Here is a 21164-nt window from a genome sequence, read left to right on the forward strand (position 1 = left end):
GACAGCTGTGAAAAACGCATAAGATCAATCATAACCTTGTGACTGACCCTTTGTCATAGTAATATTAAGAGAGCAAATCTTTAGGCCAGACCTGAAGCCCAGCCCAAAGAACTGTTAGTGCTCGAGTGTCACTCTGGGAAACAGCGGCATGCATTTAGTATTTCAGTTCATATTAACAGGCATGAGTAATGGATAGGGAAGGAGCTCACCTGGTCATAATGCATGATGTAATGGCACTGTCTAATAACAGGGGAATAGATAGAGGAATAGACTGGGCCCTACAGGTGCCAGAAGAAACAGAATGGAGAATGGTTAGAACAAGATGTGACAGGACAGCCAGGGAGAAGTGCAAGGCCAACAAATACACAATCTCTTCATTTCTCTGACCAATAAAACAAGGAGCCTGGTACAAAAATATATTTATACAGCAATATCTATTGCTGTAAGGATCAGCTTGCGTTATCTCAGGGATTAACTTCATTGAAAGTAATAGAAACACAATATATAGTTAGAGGTGCAAAGCTAAAGTTTAGATTGCCAGGATTACTGCAACCCTTAGAATTACAGAGGGGTGAAATATTTTTAAATTAAACTAGCTTTCTGCAAGTGAAATAATATCTCAACATTTCCCCGCTGACGAATAACATCCCTGTTCATTGGGTGGTTTTTAATCCCATTATTTTACAATGAGCTGAAACCCAGGAGCATCAACAATTTTTCACCTTTGACGCTTTCTGTCGCCCTCTGCCCCTCCACCCACCCTCCCCATCACTTCTCTACCCAGCTCTCCTGAAGGGGCATGGTAGCACAGTGGTTAGCATTGCTGCCTCACAGCGCCAGGGATCCGGGATCAAGTCCAGCCTCGGGTGACTGTCTGCGTGGAGCTTGCACTTTCTCCCAGTGTCTGCGTGGGTTTCCTTCGGGTGCTCCGGTTTCCTCCCACAGTCGAAAAATGTGAACATGATCCATGATCAATTGCCCCTTAGTGTCCAAAGAGGTGCAAGTTAGGTGGGGTTATGGGTATAGGGCGGGGGAGTGGGCCTATGTAGGGTGCCTTTTCAGAGGGTCGGTGCAGTCACGATAGGCCGAATGGCCTCCTTGTGCATTGTAGGAATTCTGCGGTTCTATAAAAGCTGTTGACTCTCACAGGGGTACAGTCACACAGATTGAGATGTTTAGCAGTTACGACATGAAACACAGAAGAAACGCACCCCCAGCCCTTTTTATCTTTTCCCAACAACTATCCTGATCTTGACTCCATTAACCCACCCCGACCATCACACATTTAATCAATATGGAACCCCTAATCTTCCTTTCTGCGCAGACTTTCCCCAACTTCACTCATCACTCAACGGCTGGGTTGAGAGCACTCACAGACAGGAGGAGAGTGGTTTCAATTGGATAATGAAGAAGGGAAGAGTATTTCTTAGTAGAGGCACGATGATGTAATGCATGAGGAAAGAAACGCACCCAACATTCAGGCATTTGTTTTCTATACAAACAAGGCAGTCAAACTAGTTCTGGAGAACTTGCAGGGCAATGAGTGGGGATGAAATGAAAGGAACGATGATTGCATACATGCCAATAGTTAATAAACTAAGGGTCAGTGTTTCAGCTTGTTAATGTTCCACAAGTAGACAGGCGTTTGTTTGCCACTGGAACTGCAGGTCACCATGATTCATCAGCTCAGTTGGAAAGTGGGAATATAAAGCATTGGGGACTGCAAGTTGCAGAACCAATCTGATCCCCCCCCCCCCCCCCCCCCCCCCCACTGCTGGTGGTAGATTTTAAAGCCAGGTTTAAAATGAGCTGATCGATACTGGGAGTTTTAAAAAAAAATTACTGTTTCTGAGTTGTATATAACACATAGGCCGTTTTGACAAACATCTCACCTTTGTCGAAGAAACGTTATGGCATATGCCCCACTTTTGCCCATATCTGAAGGTTTATAAGGAGTAGGCCGGAATGATAAAGAACTTTGCTTCACAAATTGTACCAAGATTTCGATATCTATTTCGGGTTTCACTACAGTGTACGACTGTGGTGTGTGACTTGGACTGTGCATCTGTTTGTGTGTGACTGTAGACCTTGGTTTCCCATAACTTTATTGTTTGCATGCATGTTACTGCTGTGTGGAGACCAGCGAGAGAACTGATCCAGTTAGGATAGACACCAAACACTGGGAAATAGGAAGAATAAAACAAAAGAAAATCAGTGAGAGTTTAGTAAATTGCAAGTCGAAGATTGGGAAGTCATCAATGAGATTTATCCCTGCTGGTCCCTCCCCTCATGATTTTAATGAGGAAGGCAGAGCAGTGGGAGGGAGGGGGGTGAGCTGCTCTGTGTTTGCGATGTATGGTGGCAGTGAGATTGATTGTAATGGATTTGACCAGTTTAAATGCATTTTGCTCAACCTGCAACACAATATGTTCCTTGGCCTTCATCAAATTATCTTCCTTACTGTGGATTCTTGCTCTTACCCAGTACTGTGACTGCTCTGTATCACTCAGGCTCCCATCTTCTCCCTACATTCAGGAAAAAGGATAGAGAGATAGAGGTATACAGGGAGGAAAAAAGGTTATCAGTGGAGAGGGTGAACACATGCGACAAATTAGCAAACCACGCTGCCCGAGGATGTTAAACAAAAGGAAGCACAGCTGGAGGAAGGGTGCGTGTGATGGAAGTTATGGAGTAGGAAATAAATTCTTCCTTGGTCTGGACTTCAGCCAAATTCGCCATCTGGCAAATCAGTTTTCTAACTTCCTCAATAAGCAATAAGAGCCTTCAGCAGAAGGACCTGGAGATCAGGACCATGCTTACTGATTTCTAAGAGTGGGAAAGAACTGAGAGAGAATCCCAATATTCCTACTTCAAAACAACTTTACAAAACAGCACCTTGGACATCCCTGGAAGAGCCATGGGACTGGAATCTACCTCAGATAACAACAATGCAGAATAACTGAAAGGAGGTGTTCCATTTATGTATTTTGTAGCCCAGGATGTCCCAAGCGCTTTACAGCCAATTAAGTGCTTTTGAAGTAGGGCACGCGGTGGTGCAGTGGTTAGCACTGTTGCCTCACTGACCGGGTTCGATCCTGGCTCTGGGTCACTGTCCTTGTGGATTTTGCACATTTTCGCGTGTCTACATGGATCTAACCCCCATAGCCCAAAGATGTGCAGGGTAGGTGGATTGGCCATGCTAAATTGCCCTTTAATTGGAAAAAAAGGTGCTTTTGAAGTATAGTACAAACATCCAAAATAGGAGCAGAAGTAGGCCATTTGGCTCCTTGAGCCTGCTCTGTCATTCAATAAGATGATCTGTTTGTGCCAAGTTCCACACTACCCATCAACCCCTTTTGGCCTTTGACTCCCTTGACCAATAAGAATCTATCTACCTCCGCCTTAAAAATATTCCGTGACCCGCTCACCAATTCACCCACAAGAGGAAACATCCTTTCAACGTCCACCTTGCCGAGACCATTCAGGATCTTACATTCTTCAATCAAGTCACTGCTGTTGTGCAGGAACCAATCCCACATTCAGAGTGACATATCCTCTACCCTGAACTTCCCTTACACTCAGAAATTCCATGAATTAAATCTCTTGTTTTCATCGCTTGCCCACCTATGTCCCGGATAATTTTGCAGAGCTCTGCAGCAGTGGTATTCAGATTCCAAACGAGGATGACTGATGCCATGATTTGCTATTTCAGTACTGCTTTCCTCCAGGCATTTCAATGAAATTAAGAGCACAATTTTGATATATCTTCATTTTGAAAAGGAACCCACCCTGGAGAGTTCAAATTCGATGATGTGCTCAAAAGATATGACAGCTCTGATGAATGTAGGAATTTCAGATATATTTTGTCATATGTATTTGGTGCAGTGAGGGTTAAAAAACAGGAATAGTGTGCAACTGCTGCAGTCATGTTTTTAAAAATCCTGGTTTGAAAGACAGCTGGACTTTTTGGAGACAGAGGTGCACTTCAAGCATTATAAAAGTAAGTTTGGACCAATGGACTTTTGTTTATATTAAGAGGGTTCCCTGGGGAGTAGATAATTAGAGACATTGGGCGGGTTTCTCCGTCCTGCCGTGCCAGATTTCTGGTTCACCTTGCCATCGGGATTCTCCATTTTGCTGGCTGGTCAATGGGGTTTCCCATTGAGGGGAAACCACACCGTCAGGAAACCCCTGGGCTGCCGGCAAAATGGAGTATCCCGACGGAGGAGAATTCAGCCCATTGGGTTCAGCTTAGTAAGATGATGTAGTTAATGGGAGGAGCAGGGGCTGAAGCATGTTCAGTTTTGGATCTGTCTGTGAACAGACTGACGTCTTCTCTCCCAAACAGTTTAGTTTAAAATTTTTTTTGCGTGTGAACAGAACAGAGGTGTCTGAAAAGGAAAGGCCATGCAAGATGCATCCTGGAGCATCTCTCTTTCTCAAAATGGTTTATCCAAGACATTGCTTTACAGCAAGTATTCCTGAGCCTGCTAACTGTATTTAAAAGTGGATTGAAATGAAAATCGTTTATTGTCACGAGTAGACTTCAACGAAGTTACTGTGAGTTACTAGTCGCCACATTCCAGCGCCTGTCCGGGGAGGCTGGTACGGGAATTGAACCGTGCTGCTGGCCTGCTTGGTCTGCTTTAAAAGCCAGTGATTTAGCCGAGTGAGTAAACCAGCCTCTTGACGTGAGATGGCTTTTCCTTGAGTGGGGATAAAAGACAGCAGTTAGGAATTAGTGTTTCATTGTCATTGTTAAATGGGTAATTATAAGCTATTTTTTTGTGTGATGTTAAAGATATTTTAATCCTGTGTTAGTAATAAAGTTTGTTTTAATATACCATATCCCTATTTGTGCATGGAATCACTCCGGGAGCGAAGTATCCTTTCCTTACAGCCGTACAAAATTAAAATAAAATATTGGGATTTCTGTCCAGCATCCTAGCAACTGTTGGGGTCTGTTCAGGAATAGTAATACTGCACACTGCAGACGCCTACCTGGCTGCAAGATGCCGGTTTCCAATGGAACTGTGTATTGGCGAATTAGTTTTGACTGTCATATAAAGACAAAAAACTTAAATACTTGGCAAAGTTTAATCTTATCAATTTTTCTTTTCCAAGCCCAAGGGTATGGAAGCTAAGATGCATTATCTCTACCAGCTGACATCAATCAGCAAACTCAGGGGGCTGTCTTTGAACTTCACAGCTCAGTAACTCGCTGCTTTAAAAAGCTGAGCCATCAGTGGACCTGAGTTCAATGCAGTAATGTGGCTGTCACAACCTAAACGCCATCATCCAGCATTTCCTGAACTTTGCAGGCTCTGGTTTCTGTTAAATATTGCACATCATAAAACAAATGGATTTAATTACGGAATCTGTCTCTCTCTTTCTTGGACACAGGCATAAACACAAATCTCTATCTTTTAAAATTAATAACAGATAAAGTGATAACTTAAAAAGGGAGAAACTGGGAACAGACAACTTGCACTCCTGTTACTGCTGGTAAGTAAACTACACTGAGATATTAATTTCAACCATAGATATCAGCAGGGTGCTCTCATCAGCTAGGCTCTGTGGTATATTTAGGTTGATGCATAACATCTTGCGCATCTCTTGTTAACACAGGATTAATTCTAAAGATTCTGATTCCACTTTCCTGCTATTTATAACATCCTGGAAGTTTCCCCTGACTAGCGACCTACCAGTAACTCCAAGCCCAACGATCAATTTTATTTTGACATGAATATTCCTGAACGAGATGCAACAGGTATCAACAGGGCTGAACTCTCACATCTCAACCCTGACTTGTCGGGACTCTTGTTACCTTTTTCTTCCAGGCATCTTCAGTCTGTTGAAGCTGGCTGTAGCGTTCAGTCAATGGGACATGGACATCACTCTGCCGCTTGTTCATTTTATTCTTCCACTGCTCTTCACCCCCTTTCAGCTTTTGCAACCTAGTGTGGAGCACACTTAGTGAGATACAACAACTTCTATTTATCAATCCTGTAATAAACCTTTGCAAGATGTGCTTCACAGAAGCACTATAAGGCAAAACCTTGACACAGTCAAATAAGGAGATATTAGGTCAAAGTTTTTTGAGGCATTTTGAAGGAAGGGGGTGGGGGAGACAGAGATGGAGAGATTCCAGAGCTTGAGCCCCGAGCAGCCTAAGTCGTGGGCCGGGATTCTCCGACCCCCCGCTAGGTCGGAGAATCCCCAGGGGGAGGCGCGAATCCTGTCCCGCCTCCCCAACACCGGCTGTCCTATTCCCTGGCAGCGTTTTTTGGGCGGCGGCGGGTTTCCCGCTACGCCAGTCGGGGGCCATTGACAGCGCCCCCCCCCCCCCCCCCCCCCCCCCCGGCGATTCTCCGGACCCCGATGGATCGAGTGGCTGTCCAGTTTTTGCCAGTCCGTGCGTGAGGTGAGTAATTCACGCCGACGGGACCTGGCAGAAGAGTATGCAGGAGCGGTCCTGGGGGATGCGTAGGGGGATCCGTCTCTGGATGGGCCCCATGGTGGCCTGGCCTGGATCGGGGCTTACCGATCCTGCGGGCGGGCTGTTTCCGTGGGGGCATTCTTTCTGCTGCGCCGGGCCCCTGTAGGACCTTGCCGTATTGACCGAGGACCAGCGCGGAGAAGAGAACCCCTGCGCATGCGTGGTAATACGCCGGCCGGTCTGCACATGCACGGAAATACGCCGGCCTTTCCGCGCGTGTGCGATATCACGCCGGCTCTTCGGCGCCAACTGGAGCAGCAGGGACGACTCCACAGCAACCTTGCCCCCTAGAAAGGTGAGAATTCCTCATCTTGGGGGGGGCCGTTGATGTCGGAATCATTGGCGCCAGTTTTCCCGCTGGCATGGGGACATAGCCCCATTTTCAGAGAATCCCGCTTATGGTCTACAAAGGTGCCACGATTAAAATTGGGGGTGCAGACCAAGCCAGAATTAGAGTGCAAATATTTTGGGGGGTTGTGCAGCTTGAGGAGATTACAGACATAAGGAGGACAAGACCATAGAGGGACATCGAGGACATCGTGGGGCAGCACAGCAGCACAGTGACTAGCACTGTGGCTTCACAGCGCCAGTGTCCCAGATTCGATTCTCCACTGGGTCACTGTCTGTGCAGAGTCTGCACATTCTCCCGCTTTTGCGTGGGTTTCCTCCGGGTGCTTTGGTTTCCAAAGATGTGCAGGTTATGTGGATTGGCCATGCTAAATTGCTCTTAGTGTCCAAAAAGTTTAGGAGGTCTTATTGAGTTACGGGGATAGGGTGGAAGTGAGGGCTTAGTGCGTTGGTGCAGACTCGATGGGCCGAATGGCCTCCTTCTGCACTGTATGTTCTATGAACAGGATTTGTCATTAATTAGGACATGGGCAGTAGAGTTCTGACTGGCCTCAAGATTGTGAAGGGCAGAAACTGGAGACCAGGCAAATGTGGATTGGGAAAGTTATGTGCCGAGGTAGCAAAGGAATGGGTGAGAATTCCGGCAGCAGAGGAATTGAGGCAGAAGCAATGTGGGGCGATGTTATAAAGTAGAAATAGTTGGTCCTATTTACACAATTGTACAAATCGCCCAATGGCTTGCTGAGGAACACACTAGAAACAGGCACTCACTCATACCCTGGTGCTGAGTATCTTTAATGTACAAAGCAGACAGTTTACATTGAGCGAATACTTCCGATTCAAATCAAAACCATACCACAAAGTGATTTCACTGACACATGCTGTTTATTCATGATGTTAGCAGGGAGTGAGCCTGTGAGATGTGGTCAGAATCTGGTTCTGTCCATTGTCTGGCTAGATTTGAAACAACACTTTTCAATATTCATGATATGATATGCAATTTGATGGTATTGTGAGACACTCTATGCGATAGAATGACTCAGGGTTATACTAGGGAACACGTTGGGATGATACGTCAGCATGGCCTTATTATTGACTCTTCTCTGACAGACCGGCAGTTGTAGGCACTACACGGGCTCAGTTGCCCAAACCAGGATAATTGGCCACAATAACTGCCCAGTTACCCTTCCTATTAAGGTTTTGTTGTCGGATAAGAAGAACGCCATACTCAGTAATGCTGCCTTCCACAGTCAAACATGATGCCAGTACCTGCGCTCCAGGCTCTGCCGCAAGCATGATCATAATAGAGGGTGTCCAGAATAAAACAATTAGAAGCAAAGAGAAAAATAGACGCGGGAAGAGTGGGAGGGATTGGAATGTAACTGATTGGTAGGGTGGATTTGTTCTCAATCTCTGTACCTGTCCTTAAGCGAGGCTCCCACATTAATTGGAGTTAGGGACTGCTCCGCATTGTTCTCATCAAATAACAGATCCATGTAGCTTTTCTCGTGCTCTTGGCACTGTGGTGTGGAGTAGATATCAGCCTCTTGGCATTGCGGTAGAAAACTATTGTCTTCCTGTTGCCACGGTGGTGAGGAGGGCGGTGTTGAGAAAATGTCCTGGGACAGTACTTCTAAATTCTCAGTCTCTGCATTAATGGAACAGAAGTCTGTTTAAAACAGCACCCTCATGAAGGGAGCATCAGTTATTTACATTGGCCCTAACAGTGTAAACTGAATATATCGAAGGTGCGCCTCTTACCATCACAGTCACATTTAATCCCAAAACTTGCCTTGCAAATTCACCTGGCCCTCCCTCATCAACTTGTCTCTCCTCCCAAGTGGTCACCGTCCAGGAAGCCAAATCTAGATGGTGAGAGTGTTAACAAAACATTCACAGCACAGCCAATTCCAGTCTTCAAACCCAGTGGCCACTGCCAAATATTTTACAGCAGCAATCGCTAAATCAGCATCAGAAACAGGAACCCGAGCTTCCATTCCTCTGGTCTTGAGTTCACAAGATAATTACGGATGAGGAAGGTCATGGCCCAACTTAACTCATCCATCAGGAATGACCTTAATGTCCTCCCACTGCTGCGTCTACTTGTTTTTTTTCCGATGATGTCAGGATTTTCACCACCACTACCTCGGAATTCATTTTGTGTGTCAATTATTTTCAGTGTGAAGATTTGACACCAGTGCTAAATTTGTTTTTTATTAGTATGACCCTTTGTCTCACACTTAGTTTTAGGTAATATTCCAGATTTAACTGCGTTGTTCCTTTTTCAGCATTAAATAAACGTGGCTTTCTTTAACACCTTAAATAAATTCAAGATAAGGGAACATTCCTGTGATAACCTGCCCGGATCCTATTGGCTAGGAACAATTGGTCTCCCTATCTTTTAATTTTAGGGAACCAATCAACTAAATACAAGAACAGAAATTAACTGAGGGATAAATTCAAAGGTGCTGCTCGTCAAGACAAACGAAGTACAGCCCAAAAAGAACAAAGAGGAACAGAAACTTAAAAACATCAAATATAAATGTGAAAACTGGGGTCGAATAAACAGTCCAACCCCTGCGGTGCCCACCGAGCACGGAAGACTGATTACCTACCCAATGTTACTTGAGGAAAATGAGCTCCCCGTTATTAGATAATTATAGCTTATTGTCACAAGTAGGCTTCAATGAAGTTACTGTGAAAAGTCCCTAGTCGCCACATTCCGGTGCCATTTCGGGGAGGCCCATACGGGAATTGAACCCGCACTGCTGGCATTGTTCTGCATTACAACCCAGCTATTTAGCCCACTGCGCTAAACCAGAAGGGGATGGAGGGGGGCAATCATTAGCAGCACAGCTGTATAAATAGAGCTGGCATGTGTGGTACCGGTGCGGGAAGGAACCAGTAGTGAACGACTGGCCCTGTGTACATTGTCTTGTGAACAAAGTTACTTTCTGCTTGACTCTACAGGCACGTGCTGGATTCTCCCTGGCCCACACAAAAGTTTCCCAATGTCGCTTGAAAGGCGCCTTCTTCCTCACCTGGGAAGCCCAAGCTTCTCACTGACCCCGGGCAGCATTCCATTCCCATGAGTGTTCCCCTGTTTTTCAGAGGTTGGAACTGGGGGCAGTGCAACCATGTTATACATTTACTGATTTACATTCAACTATTTCAGTAACTTATGCGTTTGTTGAGTGTCGCTCCCCATTGGCTGATTTCAACACTTGGCCTCTTTCAGTTTCACCACAACCTTTTTCAGCAACATTCATGGATGGCAAGGGTTGCCTATTTCCTTTCCCATGTTTACTTTGCTCCTCCTTAAAATGCAGTGAAAATGCTTGTTGCCTTATTAATTAAAGAGTGGGGTTTCCCTTTCCATCCTCATTCTGTTCATTTTAATGAGCAGAGAGTTATGGGCCAGGGAATGGAAAAATCCCAACCAATGTCTCCATATCCAACGTCATAAAATGTATTTAATTAGGTAGCTTGTTAATAACTCCTTAATATCACCCCTTCTGTTTTATTGTGACACGCTTCCAAAGCGGGGATAAGGAATTGAATGACTAATAGTCCACAACCTGTTGTCAGTGATCTGGCTGCAAGGGCTGTGATTGTGGTCGAAGAAGGGAAGTGGCTGGATATCTAAGCTAATTATATAGCACTGCGTTTACCTTGCAGAGACTAACCTCTGGACTTTGCTCTCCCACTTTAGTATTTAGATTATGGAATTGGTTCTAATTTTCTGTCATTAACACCTTAAGAGGACCTTGGTTCCTGGACCCTAGGCCGGTTTTCACTAAGGACAGTAGCTGAAGGAAAGAGACTGTATATGGGCAGTCAATTTTAGTGTAAATATAAAGACCATGGGTGGGATTCTCCCGAATCTCCCGATGGGCCGCGCCGGCGTAAACAAATGGCGCGAACCACTCCGGCGTCGGGCCAGCCGGAAGTTGCGAATCCTCCGCATTTCCCGGGGCTATACCAACGTCGGAGGGGTTGGCTCCGCAGGGCCGGCGTGAGTTAGCGCATGCGCAGAACTGCCGCCGTGGTTCCGCACATGCGCAGAACCGCCGGCGTATATTTGCGCATGCGCAGGGGGGTGTCTTCTCCGCGCCGGCCATGGCGGAACCCTCACGACCGGTGCCACACCTACCATGCCGGCGCCAATGGAGCCAATTCTCTGGCGTCGCCGTCGGGGCGGCATGGTGCGATTCGCACCGGTCGCGGGGATTCTCTGGTCTGGCCCCGGGCTGAGAGAATCCCGCCAAAGGACTCTGCCCCACAGCTCCCTCTGGCAAGGAGTTCCAAGGACTCAGTCTTCTGAGAGAAGAAACTCCTCCTCATTTCAGTCTTAAATTGGCACCCCTTTATTCTAAAACTATATTCTCTGGTCCTAGAGTCTCCCTTGGGGGCTACACCCTCTCAGCTTTTGCACTGTCGAGCCCCTTAAGAATCCTGGGCGGCATTCTGTGATCCTGAGGCTAAGTGATGACGCCGTCAGAAACACCATCGCATTTCTCGACAGCATCAACCCGGCCTCAGGATCAGCAATTCTGGCCCCTACAGTGGGCCAGCACGGCACTGGAGCAATCCATGCCGCTCCAGCTGCTGATCCTGGTGTGAACTGGGCACCGCGGTGTCCGCGCGTGCGCAGTGGCACCGGCGCCAACGTGCGCATGTGCAGTGGCTCCCTTCTCCGCGCCAGCCCCAACACAACATGGCCCAGGGCTACAGGGGCCGCACGGAAGAAAGAAGGCCCCCAGCCAGAGTGGCCGGCCCGCCGATCGGTGGGCCCCAATCGCGGGACAGACCACATCGAAGGCACCCCCCTGGGTCGGACCCCCCCACCCCCCACAGGCTGCCCCTGGACCTTCCACATCGAGGTTCCACTGGCTGAGAGCAGGTGTGAACGGCGCCGGCGGGACTCGGGATTTTTAGCATGGCCAATCCACCTAACCTTTGGACTTTGGGAGGAAACCGGAGCACCCGGAGGAAACCCACGCACACACGGGGAGAACGTGCAGACTCCACACAGACAGTGACCCAAGCCGGGAATCGAACCTGGGACCCTGGAGTTGTGAAACATTTGTGCTAACCACTATGCTATCGTACTTAACCTATCAATGCAAACTGTTTGTATCCCTCTTGCAACTTGCCTTTCCACCTATTTCTGTCCACCTATTTTTGTGTTGTATGTCAATTTGGCTGCAGTGTATTTGCTTCCTTCCTCCAAGCCATTAATGTGTATTGTAAACAGCTGCGGTCCCGGCATTGGTCCCTGTGGAACCCCACTGGTTCCAAGTCATCACCTGAAAAAGAACCTCTTTTCCCCAATTTTTTCTGAAAGAAAAAGAAACTGAAGCCAACTATAAAAGTCTCAATATACTAAATCAGCTCAAACGCACAGCCTGGTCACCTGAAAGGACAAGTGCTTTAAAAAATTAATTTACAGGATGCAGGCATCGCTGGCAAGGCCAGCATTTGTTACCTATCCCTAATTGCCCTTGAATGGCTTGCTCAGTCCTTTCAGAGGGAAGTTAAGAGTCAACATGTTGAATTACATATAGGCAGACCAGGTAGGGACAACAGGCTTCCTCCCTTAAAGGGGAGGTTCCTCTGAGGTCACAGCCCTTCACTGTCAAAATCCTGGACCCCCACCCTCGCTATCGAACAGCATTCTGGGAACACTTGCTGCACATGGACAGCAGAGGTTTAAGAAGACGGCTCACCACCTTCTTACTGATGGACAATAAATGCGGGCCTTAATAGTGACCCCCATATCCTGAGAGGGAATTATTCAAGAGTGATGACAGCACAATTGAAACACTGCAGCCTCTATTCAGAATAAATGGTATGATGTATAATAACCAACATTAGAACTGTATAAATATAAATTCTAATGCACAAACATTTAATTTACCTGGTGTTTCTCTCTGCTTGTCCTCTTGTACTTCACTGGAGTTTTGTGTCTCTAAAACATCCTTCTCAATTGCTTTCACTTCATCTTCACTTCTCTCCAGCTTCTGGATTATGCCTGTCGTGTCTGTGCTGTGTTGTTCTCTGTATTGTCCACACAGAGCACTTGGAATGGAGTTGCTCTCTGCCAGTGTATCGGATGTGCTGCTTCTGATATATATACCAGGTTGCTCCTGCGAGATGTGACCATCTGCACTGTTATCCCTCTCCTTGCTCACTCTTTGCGTTTTCAATATTCCTTTGATTTCCTTAGGTGCCTCCCCACGTCCCACAGTAGCTGCCTCTCTGCTGCCTTCAGAGTTGGTGGCTGACATAGCTGACATTATCTCAGGCTTCGCAATCTCTTTGTGGGCTGGGAGGGGGCTTATAATGTCCGATGTTGCTTTATCTGCAGGAATCTGTGCTTGCGAGTTGGCCAGGGGCTGATGCCGTTGTTCCGGTCCTTCCTGGAGCTGAAAGTATGACACTTGCTTTAATTACTGATGCACGCAAGCTACTCAGGGATTTGTTAACTGAGATTCCAGTCTACAATCCCAGTCTCTAATCCGTGACCATTTGAAAATGATTAACTTGATTGGCTTAGTTTACAGGCTGGTTAGAGCAAGATGACCTCGAGAGAGAACCAAGTGGGTGTGTAGAGGTGGGTGATTTGAATTGAAACCTGAATCAGGTCCGGCCCAAAGGAAACAGTAAGTTGAATTTTAACAGGCGAGAATGGATAGTTTATGGTCTGGACAAATGTGATTTTTGATAAAAACGTTCAACCTGTTCCCACATGCCTTCAACCTGTGCACTGCTGGGTTACAGAGGTGGGGAAAGTGGCAGGCAACCAACCAGGTCCCAGGAATTAAATATGTTAATGAGGCTTGCCACCTCTGATTTAACCTAGTTTATAGGCTTAATTGTGAGTGGCAGGGAGAAGATAAATGCCTTCATAGCACTGCTTGTGGGCTAAGGGGAGCAGAAACATTTCCTGTCGACCACCCCCCCCCCCACCCCTCCCTCCACCTCCTCCAACTTGTCCCACACAATCACACATCCCTCATATAGGAAGACCCCTGGGTCAGGAGTCAGACTTCGCACCCACTCCTTCAAATCAAAACCCGCACGTGGATCTGATTCACCTATCCAGGCCTCTGTATATTCAATCAATATCATGAGCAATAATGTCAATGTAGAGGGCTGTGGTCAAAAGGAAACTCTTGATTTATGGACTGATTTATGACATCCCTGATTTTACCTGCAGTGTGTCTGGCCCGGTCAGACCTTATGCGGCAAATAGGATGGAGCCCAATGCTTTTGTTTTCCTCCCAACAGAATCTATTGGATCTAGTGAAAACTGAAGCCCTGATAATCAGTGGTGCAGACTTCATGTGGTCGGGCGCCACTGGTGGCCAGTTATCAAGATAAAATGGCAGTAAGAGTTTGACACAATTCAAAAGCGTGACATACTCACCAATGAAGAATTAGACAGGAATGTAGAACCAACGGTAATCTGGGTCCAGAGATCAAAGCACAAATATTGTATTGTTCTGCCTGAGGGAGTCTGGATTGACTAACTTGCTATGCTCCTGACCCAATCCACTGACGAGTGCAGTGCATGACTAAAATGCGCCGGGGTGGGGGGGGGGAAGGGATCACACATTTCAAACAGCGCCTTCATTTGTTGCCTTGTGTGAGAAACGCTCTGAGCAATCTACAGTCAGATTAGCCTCAGGTGATTCTACTGACCTGATCCAGATTCCTGTGGATGATTTTATAAATCAAAGCCCCCGATATCTCCAGCTCTGCCGGCTCTGTCCTCTCACGCTACCTGCACTGCTTCAGCCCCAAAGAAAAATTATGTTCAGATCATAAATGTCTGGATGACTGCCTTCTGCAGTTAGCCCGTTGAAAGTACACTTGTTATTCTCTCACTGGACAATGTCCACCTTCTTCTCCCTGAGGTGAAATGCTGCTGTGAACACAGCATTTTACCTGGTAGTCCAGCTGAGAACTACTAAACCTCACCCCAACCGAAGCTGGCAGCATAATGTGTCAATCGGCCACCGAGCTTAAACATGTACACCAGTAAAACTGCCTTAACTCATTGTGTACTTGATCCTCCAGTTCCTCAAGCAGACCACATTGAGAATGTGAAGTATTTCCTGCCTACAGACCGGCATTGTAAGTCAGCATCCCACATACAGCCTTGGTTAAATTGGTAGTATTCTTACCTCAGGGTCTGTAGGTTTCAGGTTCAAGCCCGACTGCCGACACTTGAGCACATCGGGCTGGCCAAAGCCCTGTGGAAGTTTGCTTCACAATTACCTACTTGGTGAATAAACACATCCACTCCCACATACTGCTGATGATTGAAGGCAGAATTTGTGACGAGCTTCTAGTTCCCAAAAAACTCGCTCTTGCCTCCACCAACCAAGCTTACACAGACTGCATTTGAAATCAGATTCTGCATGTTTCTCTCCTTTCTTGGGGAGCCCGATTATTACTTTAACTCCATACAACAGTATCATCAACACGGACCTTAACAGTTGAGTCGTTTACATCAAAGAAAACAATCTTTAAACTTTTAAAGCCAGCTGTTACTTTCGAGACTGCCTGAGCTCTGAACTGAAAGACAATCCTGCAGTGCTTTTCAATTCTCTAAAACGTTGTTAAGACTTGAAGTTAAATCCGTGGTCCAGTGCCAAACCCACACACCTGATTTTTTTTTTTTTTTTTTTGTTGCTGTGTATAAAAGTGATTCATTTTAGCAAAATGACTTTTTTATTAACTCTTTCTCCCACCCTGTTCTCATTCATTTCACAGCAGTAATGTCCTTCCAGAGCTGACACTCTGGCATTTAGAAATTTGATTTACTTCTCGCTCAATGTATGAAAAGTCAGAAAATCGAGCACCGTTTGGCAAATTGCCAGTTCAAAGTCCAGCCTCCCCCTTTCCACAAGAAGAATTCTCTCAGGCAAAACAACACCTCCTCAGGATTCCCCTTCGAACCAACACCAAATGATCCAAAACTGCCACACGCATTTATCCTGTACAGCAACCATATCCCGATCGCCCCTCCCGAATCCCAAACCCAGCCCCTATTCCAATCCTCTATCCCAGACTAAACCCCATTCCTCAGCTCATGGGTTTTAGACCTTCATTTCATGGCCTTCTTCCCCTCCAGCTCTGCACCCTTGTCTGACCCTATTTTCAGCCCGCAGCTTCTGTCCTTCTGTGTCTCAACAACCTTGAGGGCTCAACTCTGTCTATCCTGTCCACTCCACTCAGTCATGACCACCTTGCATGTTAATGATATGTTAATTACAGTGTTAAGATACACCGGTGATGAGCATTGTTTAATTAAGTACCTGGAGTACTTATAAGGAGAGACTGCTGGAATACAGGATTACTCCAGGATTGTGCAAGGAATCAGAAGAAATAGGAGAGGCATTGAATGAATACTTTTCTTCAGTGTTCACCAAGGAGAGGGGCCATGTTTTTGAGGATGAGAGTGTGATACAGGCGGATAAGCTGGAGGAGGTAGATGTTCTGAGGAAGGATGTATTAGCAATTTTGAAAAACCTGAGGGTCGACAAGTCCCCTGGGCCAGATGGGATATATCCAAGGATTCTTTGGGAGGCAAAGGATGAGATTGCAGAGCCTTTGGCATTGATCTTTGGGTTCTCACTGTCCACGGGGATAGTGCCAGATGACTGGAGAGTGGCGAATGTTGTTCCTCTGTTCAAGAAAGGGAATAGGAATGACCCTGGTAATTATAGGCCGGTTAGTCTTACTTCGATGGTGGGTAAATTAATGGAAAAGGTCCTGAAGGATAGGATTTATGACCATTTGGAAAGATGCAATTTAATCCGGGATAGTCAACACGGATTCGTGAAGCGTAAGTCTTGCCTCACAAATTTGATTGAATTCTTTGAGGAGGTAACTAAGTGTGTAGATGAAGGTAGAGCAGTTGATGTCGTATACGTGGATTCTAATAAGGCGTTTGATAAGGTTCCCCATGGTCGGCTTATGAAGAAAGTAAGGAGGTGTGCGATAGAGGGAACTTTGGCCAATTTGATAAGTAACTGGCTATCACATAGAAGACAGAGGGTAGTGGTGGATGGAAAATTTTCAGACTGGAGACCAGTTACCAGTGGTGTACCACAGGGATCAGTGCTGTGTCCTCTGCTTTTTGTGATTTTTATAAATGACGGAGGAGGGGGCTGAAGGGTGGGTCAGTAAATTTGCTGATGACACCAAAAGTGGTGGGGTAGTGGATGAGGTGGAAGTTGTAGGCTGCAAAGAGACATTGATAGGATGCAGAGCTGGGTCGAAAAATGGCAGATGGAGTTTAACCCTGATAAGTGCGAGGTGATTTACTTTGGTAGAAAAAATTTGAATGCGGATTACAGGGTCAATGGCAGGGTTCTGAGGAATGTGGAGGAACAGAGAGATCTTGGGCTTCTTGTCCACAGATCTCTGACGGTTGCCACTCAAGTGGATAGAGCCGTGAAGAAGGCCTATAGTGTGTTAGCGTTTATTAACAGGGGGCTTGAGTTTAAGAGCCGCGGGGTTATGCCGCAACTGTAGATGACCCTGGTGAGACCACATTTGGAGTATTGTGTGCAGTTCTGGTCACCTCACTATAGGAAGGATGTGGAAGCATTGGAAAGGGTGCAAAGGAGATTTACCAGGATGCTGCCTGGTTTGCAGGATAGGTCTTCTGAGGAAAGGTTGAGGGAGCTAGGGCTTTTCTCTTTGGGGCGGAGGATGAGAGGTGACTTAATAGAGGTTTATAAGATGATGAGGGGGATAGATTGAGTGGATGTTCAGAAACTATTTCCTCGGGTGGATGTAGCTGTTACAAGGGGGCATAACTATAAGATTCAGGGTGGGAGATATAGGAGAGATGTCCGAGGTAGGTTCTTTACTCAGAGAGTGGTTAGGGTGTGGAATGGACTGCCTACCGTGATAGTGAAGTCGGACACTTTTGGAACTTTCAAGCGGTTATTCAATAGGCACATGGAACACACCAGAATGACAGGGAGTGGGATAGCTTGATCTTGGTTTCGAACAATGCTCGGCACAACATCGAGGGCTGAAGGGCCTGTTCTGTGCTGTACTGTTCTATGTTCTATGTTCTACTGGGTCAGAAGCAGGCATAAGTAATGCTGCATTCTACAAGTAAACCTATTACCATATAAAGTATCACTGCATAGCTTCATACTTCACCAACTAGTTTGGGATAGATTTAACATTGCACTCTAGAATTCTCTCCCTAAGTACTCCTGGCTTACTCCAGCCCTCTCTCTTTCTTGAAAATTCTTCTCCTTTGACCAAGCTTCAGATCACTTTCCCAGCCTTCTCTCAATTGAGACTTGGGTCGCAATTAACCAGAACAATTTCTATGGGCGGGATACTTCGGCTGTGCCTGCCGACTGGAAATTCCTGTCCAAGGTCAACAGACTTTTACATGGTTTCCATCCTGTCCCTGGCATTCTTGCGGCAGCAGGTGCAGCCGAAAAAAAACCAGCCAAAAGTGTGGGAGCGAGCGTGAACTGCTGCTACCTTCCTGACGCTTGGCCCGGCAAGGCCGTCGCCGCAATAAAACGTTAATTGGTTCACTTCATGAGGCCCCCATGGGCTTCAGGCCGCAAATCATGGTCTCTCTGGCTGATTTGCCAGGTGCGCACTCGCCAGTCCCCTGCCAACAAGAGAGAACAGCCTTGAAACCGATCCTGCACAGCCAACCCCACTCAGCTCGCAGCCACGCTGCCAAGACGACTAACCCCACGATTCGGCAACGCTGACCTGGCTAGACTGTTGGATGCGGTGGAGACCAGACAGGATGCCCTGTTCCCCCCCGAGGGTCAGCACAGGGCAGCCACTGCCATCTAGGAGGAAGTGACAGCGGCAGTCAGCTCTGGGAGCATGACCAGGAGGAACAGGTGCCGCAAGAAGGTCTCCAATCTCCACCAGGCCACTCGGGTGAGCAGACAATGGGGAGCCACCAGGATTGACAGAGCCAGATGACGCAGGGGCAACTGGGGTTCGATCCAGCTGCCCCTCTGTCCCGAGATGAACCCCAGGGCCCTATGGGCACCGACTGAAAGGGTGCCAAAGCGGACCCATCCTATGGAGTGGCGACACCGGCACCAGCTCCCCCGAGTTCCACCCCTCTGGCAATGGCGCATCTCGCAGTCAGCACTCGGTACAATGCAGCACAGCAGGGCATGTGCCGCCAGCAAGTGCGCCGGGGTCCTTCAGCCCCAAAGCCACCAGAGGACGCCCACCGGGGTATTGACGGCCACGGGATGCAGTAAGCAGCAGGCTTCTGATGAGCATCCTGGTAACACACCTGAGATGCAGCATTAGAGCACAGAAAGCTAAGTAGGTGGAGGATCATTGAGGGGGGCACTGGGGGGCAGGGATGTTCAGGGTCTGGGGGGTGCACAGGTCTGGGAGGGGTGGGGTGAGTGGTTCGGCACCATCGGGAGATTGGCCAGTTGGGGACGCATTTGTAAACCATTAAAGTCTGTGCGCACCCCCCCCCCCCCCCCCCCAACCACCACCACCACCCCGGCACACCATGTACAAGTTTGGGTATGAGCAAGTGCTAAGCAGACAGGGCTCTTATGGCATTTAATAAGGAGTCCAGCACTCCGCTCTCCGCGGGTTATCATCAACTACCTACCCTTGACTGTAACCCGCTGACAGTGCAGACACAATCCCATCACCCTAGAGAGATGTGTCACAGAGCCTGGATGTTCAGGTGGGTGGGGGGCTGTATGACGGATGGGGCCACGTCCTACGTAAAGCGGGTGAGGATAAGGGTCTCCCTGGCCTCTGGCTTGCCGGACCCTCGCCGCTCCTGGCTGTTCACCATCCTCAGGCTCATCCTTCTCCTTGGAAGTGGCCACTTATTCCTCCCCCTCTACCTCCAGCATGTTACCCTGCTGCTATGCCAGGTTGTGGAGGGCACAGCAGACTACCACAAAGCGGGTGACCCTCTGGGGGTATTCTGCAGTGCACCACCAGAGCAGTTGAGATGTTGGAACCGCAATTTGAGGAGTCCGATGCACAGCCTGGGTGGTTGCATCGGCCTTGTTGCACCAGGTCTCTGCATCGATTACAGGTCTCCGTACTGGCATCATCACCAGGTCCTCAGCGGGTACACCTTATCCCCAAGAGCCAAATAGTCATCCTGGGGTGGTCCTCGAAGAAGCCAGAGATGTCCGACTGCCCCAGGATGTAACTGTCATGCACTCTCCCTGAGAAACATGCACACGCATGCATGATCCTCATGTGGTGGGCGCACATGAGCTGAATGTTCAGGGAGTGGAACCCCTTCCCGTTGATGTAGGGCACTCCCAGACGGCCCGGTGAGCGCAAGGTGAAATGGGTGCTCGGATGTTGGCCGCTGCGTCCTAAGTGTTGCCTCCCGCAGTGTTCAGGTACAGTGTCCACCATCATGGTCTGATTGGGATGCTAAGCAATAACTTCCACAGGCTACATGGCATGTCTACCCACATGAATCCACTTGGTATGTGTGAAGTGCTCACTTAACTACGATTGCAAATTCCCAATGAGTATTTAGCCGCGTGGCCAGAGGCCTTCACAGTCAGTGGAAGCTATGGAAGGTCAGTGGAGCAGGTGGGCAGGGGCTGGGGTTGGTATGGTCCCTCCAAACGGGACCACACCAGGGGTTGGCATGGTGTACCTGCATGTGCTGCGACACCCATCTCCTACCCCACCCCCCCCTCACCTAACCCAGGCCATGGGCTCCCTCCTTCCCTGCTCCAAACTCGCCTCCCCACTGATGATGGCGCACCCTGACCGAGGCTGGCCCTATGGTAGCTCCCCACCCCACTCTGAACACTGGTGCAGCAACCCCAGTGCCCCTGGGATCTTTGCCAGTGAGCGAAGATGGCTACCTCCTTGGGTCCCCGCAGCAGCCTTTCCGCCAGTTTCACGTTTTTAAAAGGTATACTAATCGGTACTGGTGTGACCACTTGCTAGGGAGGCTGTTAGATCTCGATAGGACATCAGGAGCGAAATTCTCCGACCCCCAGCAGGGTCGGAGAATCGCCTGGGGCCGCCGGAAATCCCGCCCCCGCCGTGGCAGAGATTCTCCGCCACCCGGGAAGTGGCGGCGGCGGGAATCATGCCACTCCGATCGGCGAGGCCCCTGCGGCGATTCTCCGGCCCGTGATGGGCTGAAGCCCCGCCGCTGGGAGGCCTCTCCCGCCGCCGAGGTTTGAACCACCTCTGGTGGCGGCGGGATCGGCGGCACGAGCGGGCCCCCGGGTTCCTGGGGGTGGGGCGGGGGGCGATCGGACCCCGGGGGGTGCCCCCA

The 21164-nt window shown here is 48.2% G+C and overlaps 1 protein-coding gene across 9 annotated transcripts in view; it reads right to left on the reverse strand.

Annotated features, from left to right (window-relative positions):
• The window catches only part of LOC119954123 (supervillin-like), a 169458-nt gene that overhangs the window by 77741 nt on the left and 70553 nt on the right, over positions 1–21164 (reverse strand). For 5 of the 9 annotated variants that reach the window (XM_038779041.1, XM_038779039.1, XM_038779037.1 and 2 more), the window contains exons 6-10: positions 12768–13275; positions 8267–8495; positions 5828–5957; positions 2481–2525; positions 210–278 (exon numbers count right to left, since the gene is read on the reverse strand). In XM_038779041.1, coding sequence (XP_038634969.1) covers positions 210–278; positions 2481–2525; positions 5828–5957; positions 8267–8495; positions 12768–13275 — 981 coding nt within the window. Of the gene's footprint in view, positions 1–209; positions 279–2480; positions 2526–5827; positions 5958–8266; positions 8496–12767; positions 13276–15039; positions 15439–21164 lie in introns of those variants that run through there. The other 4 variants (XM_038779040.1, XM_038779038.1, XM_038779044.1 and 1 more) reach the window with 3 other exon arrangements.

The sequence above is a fragment of the Scyliorhinus canicula genome, chromosome 19 (genome assembly GCF_902713615.1).
Source record: "Scyliorhinus canicula chromosome 19, sScyCan1.1, whole genome shotgun sequence".
Lineage (NCBI taxonomy): Eukaryota > Metazoa > Chordata > Chondrichthyes > Carcharhiniformes > Scyliorhinidae > Scyliorhinus > Scyliorhinus canicula.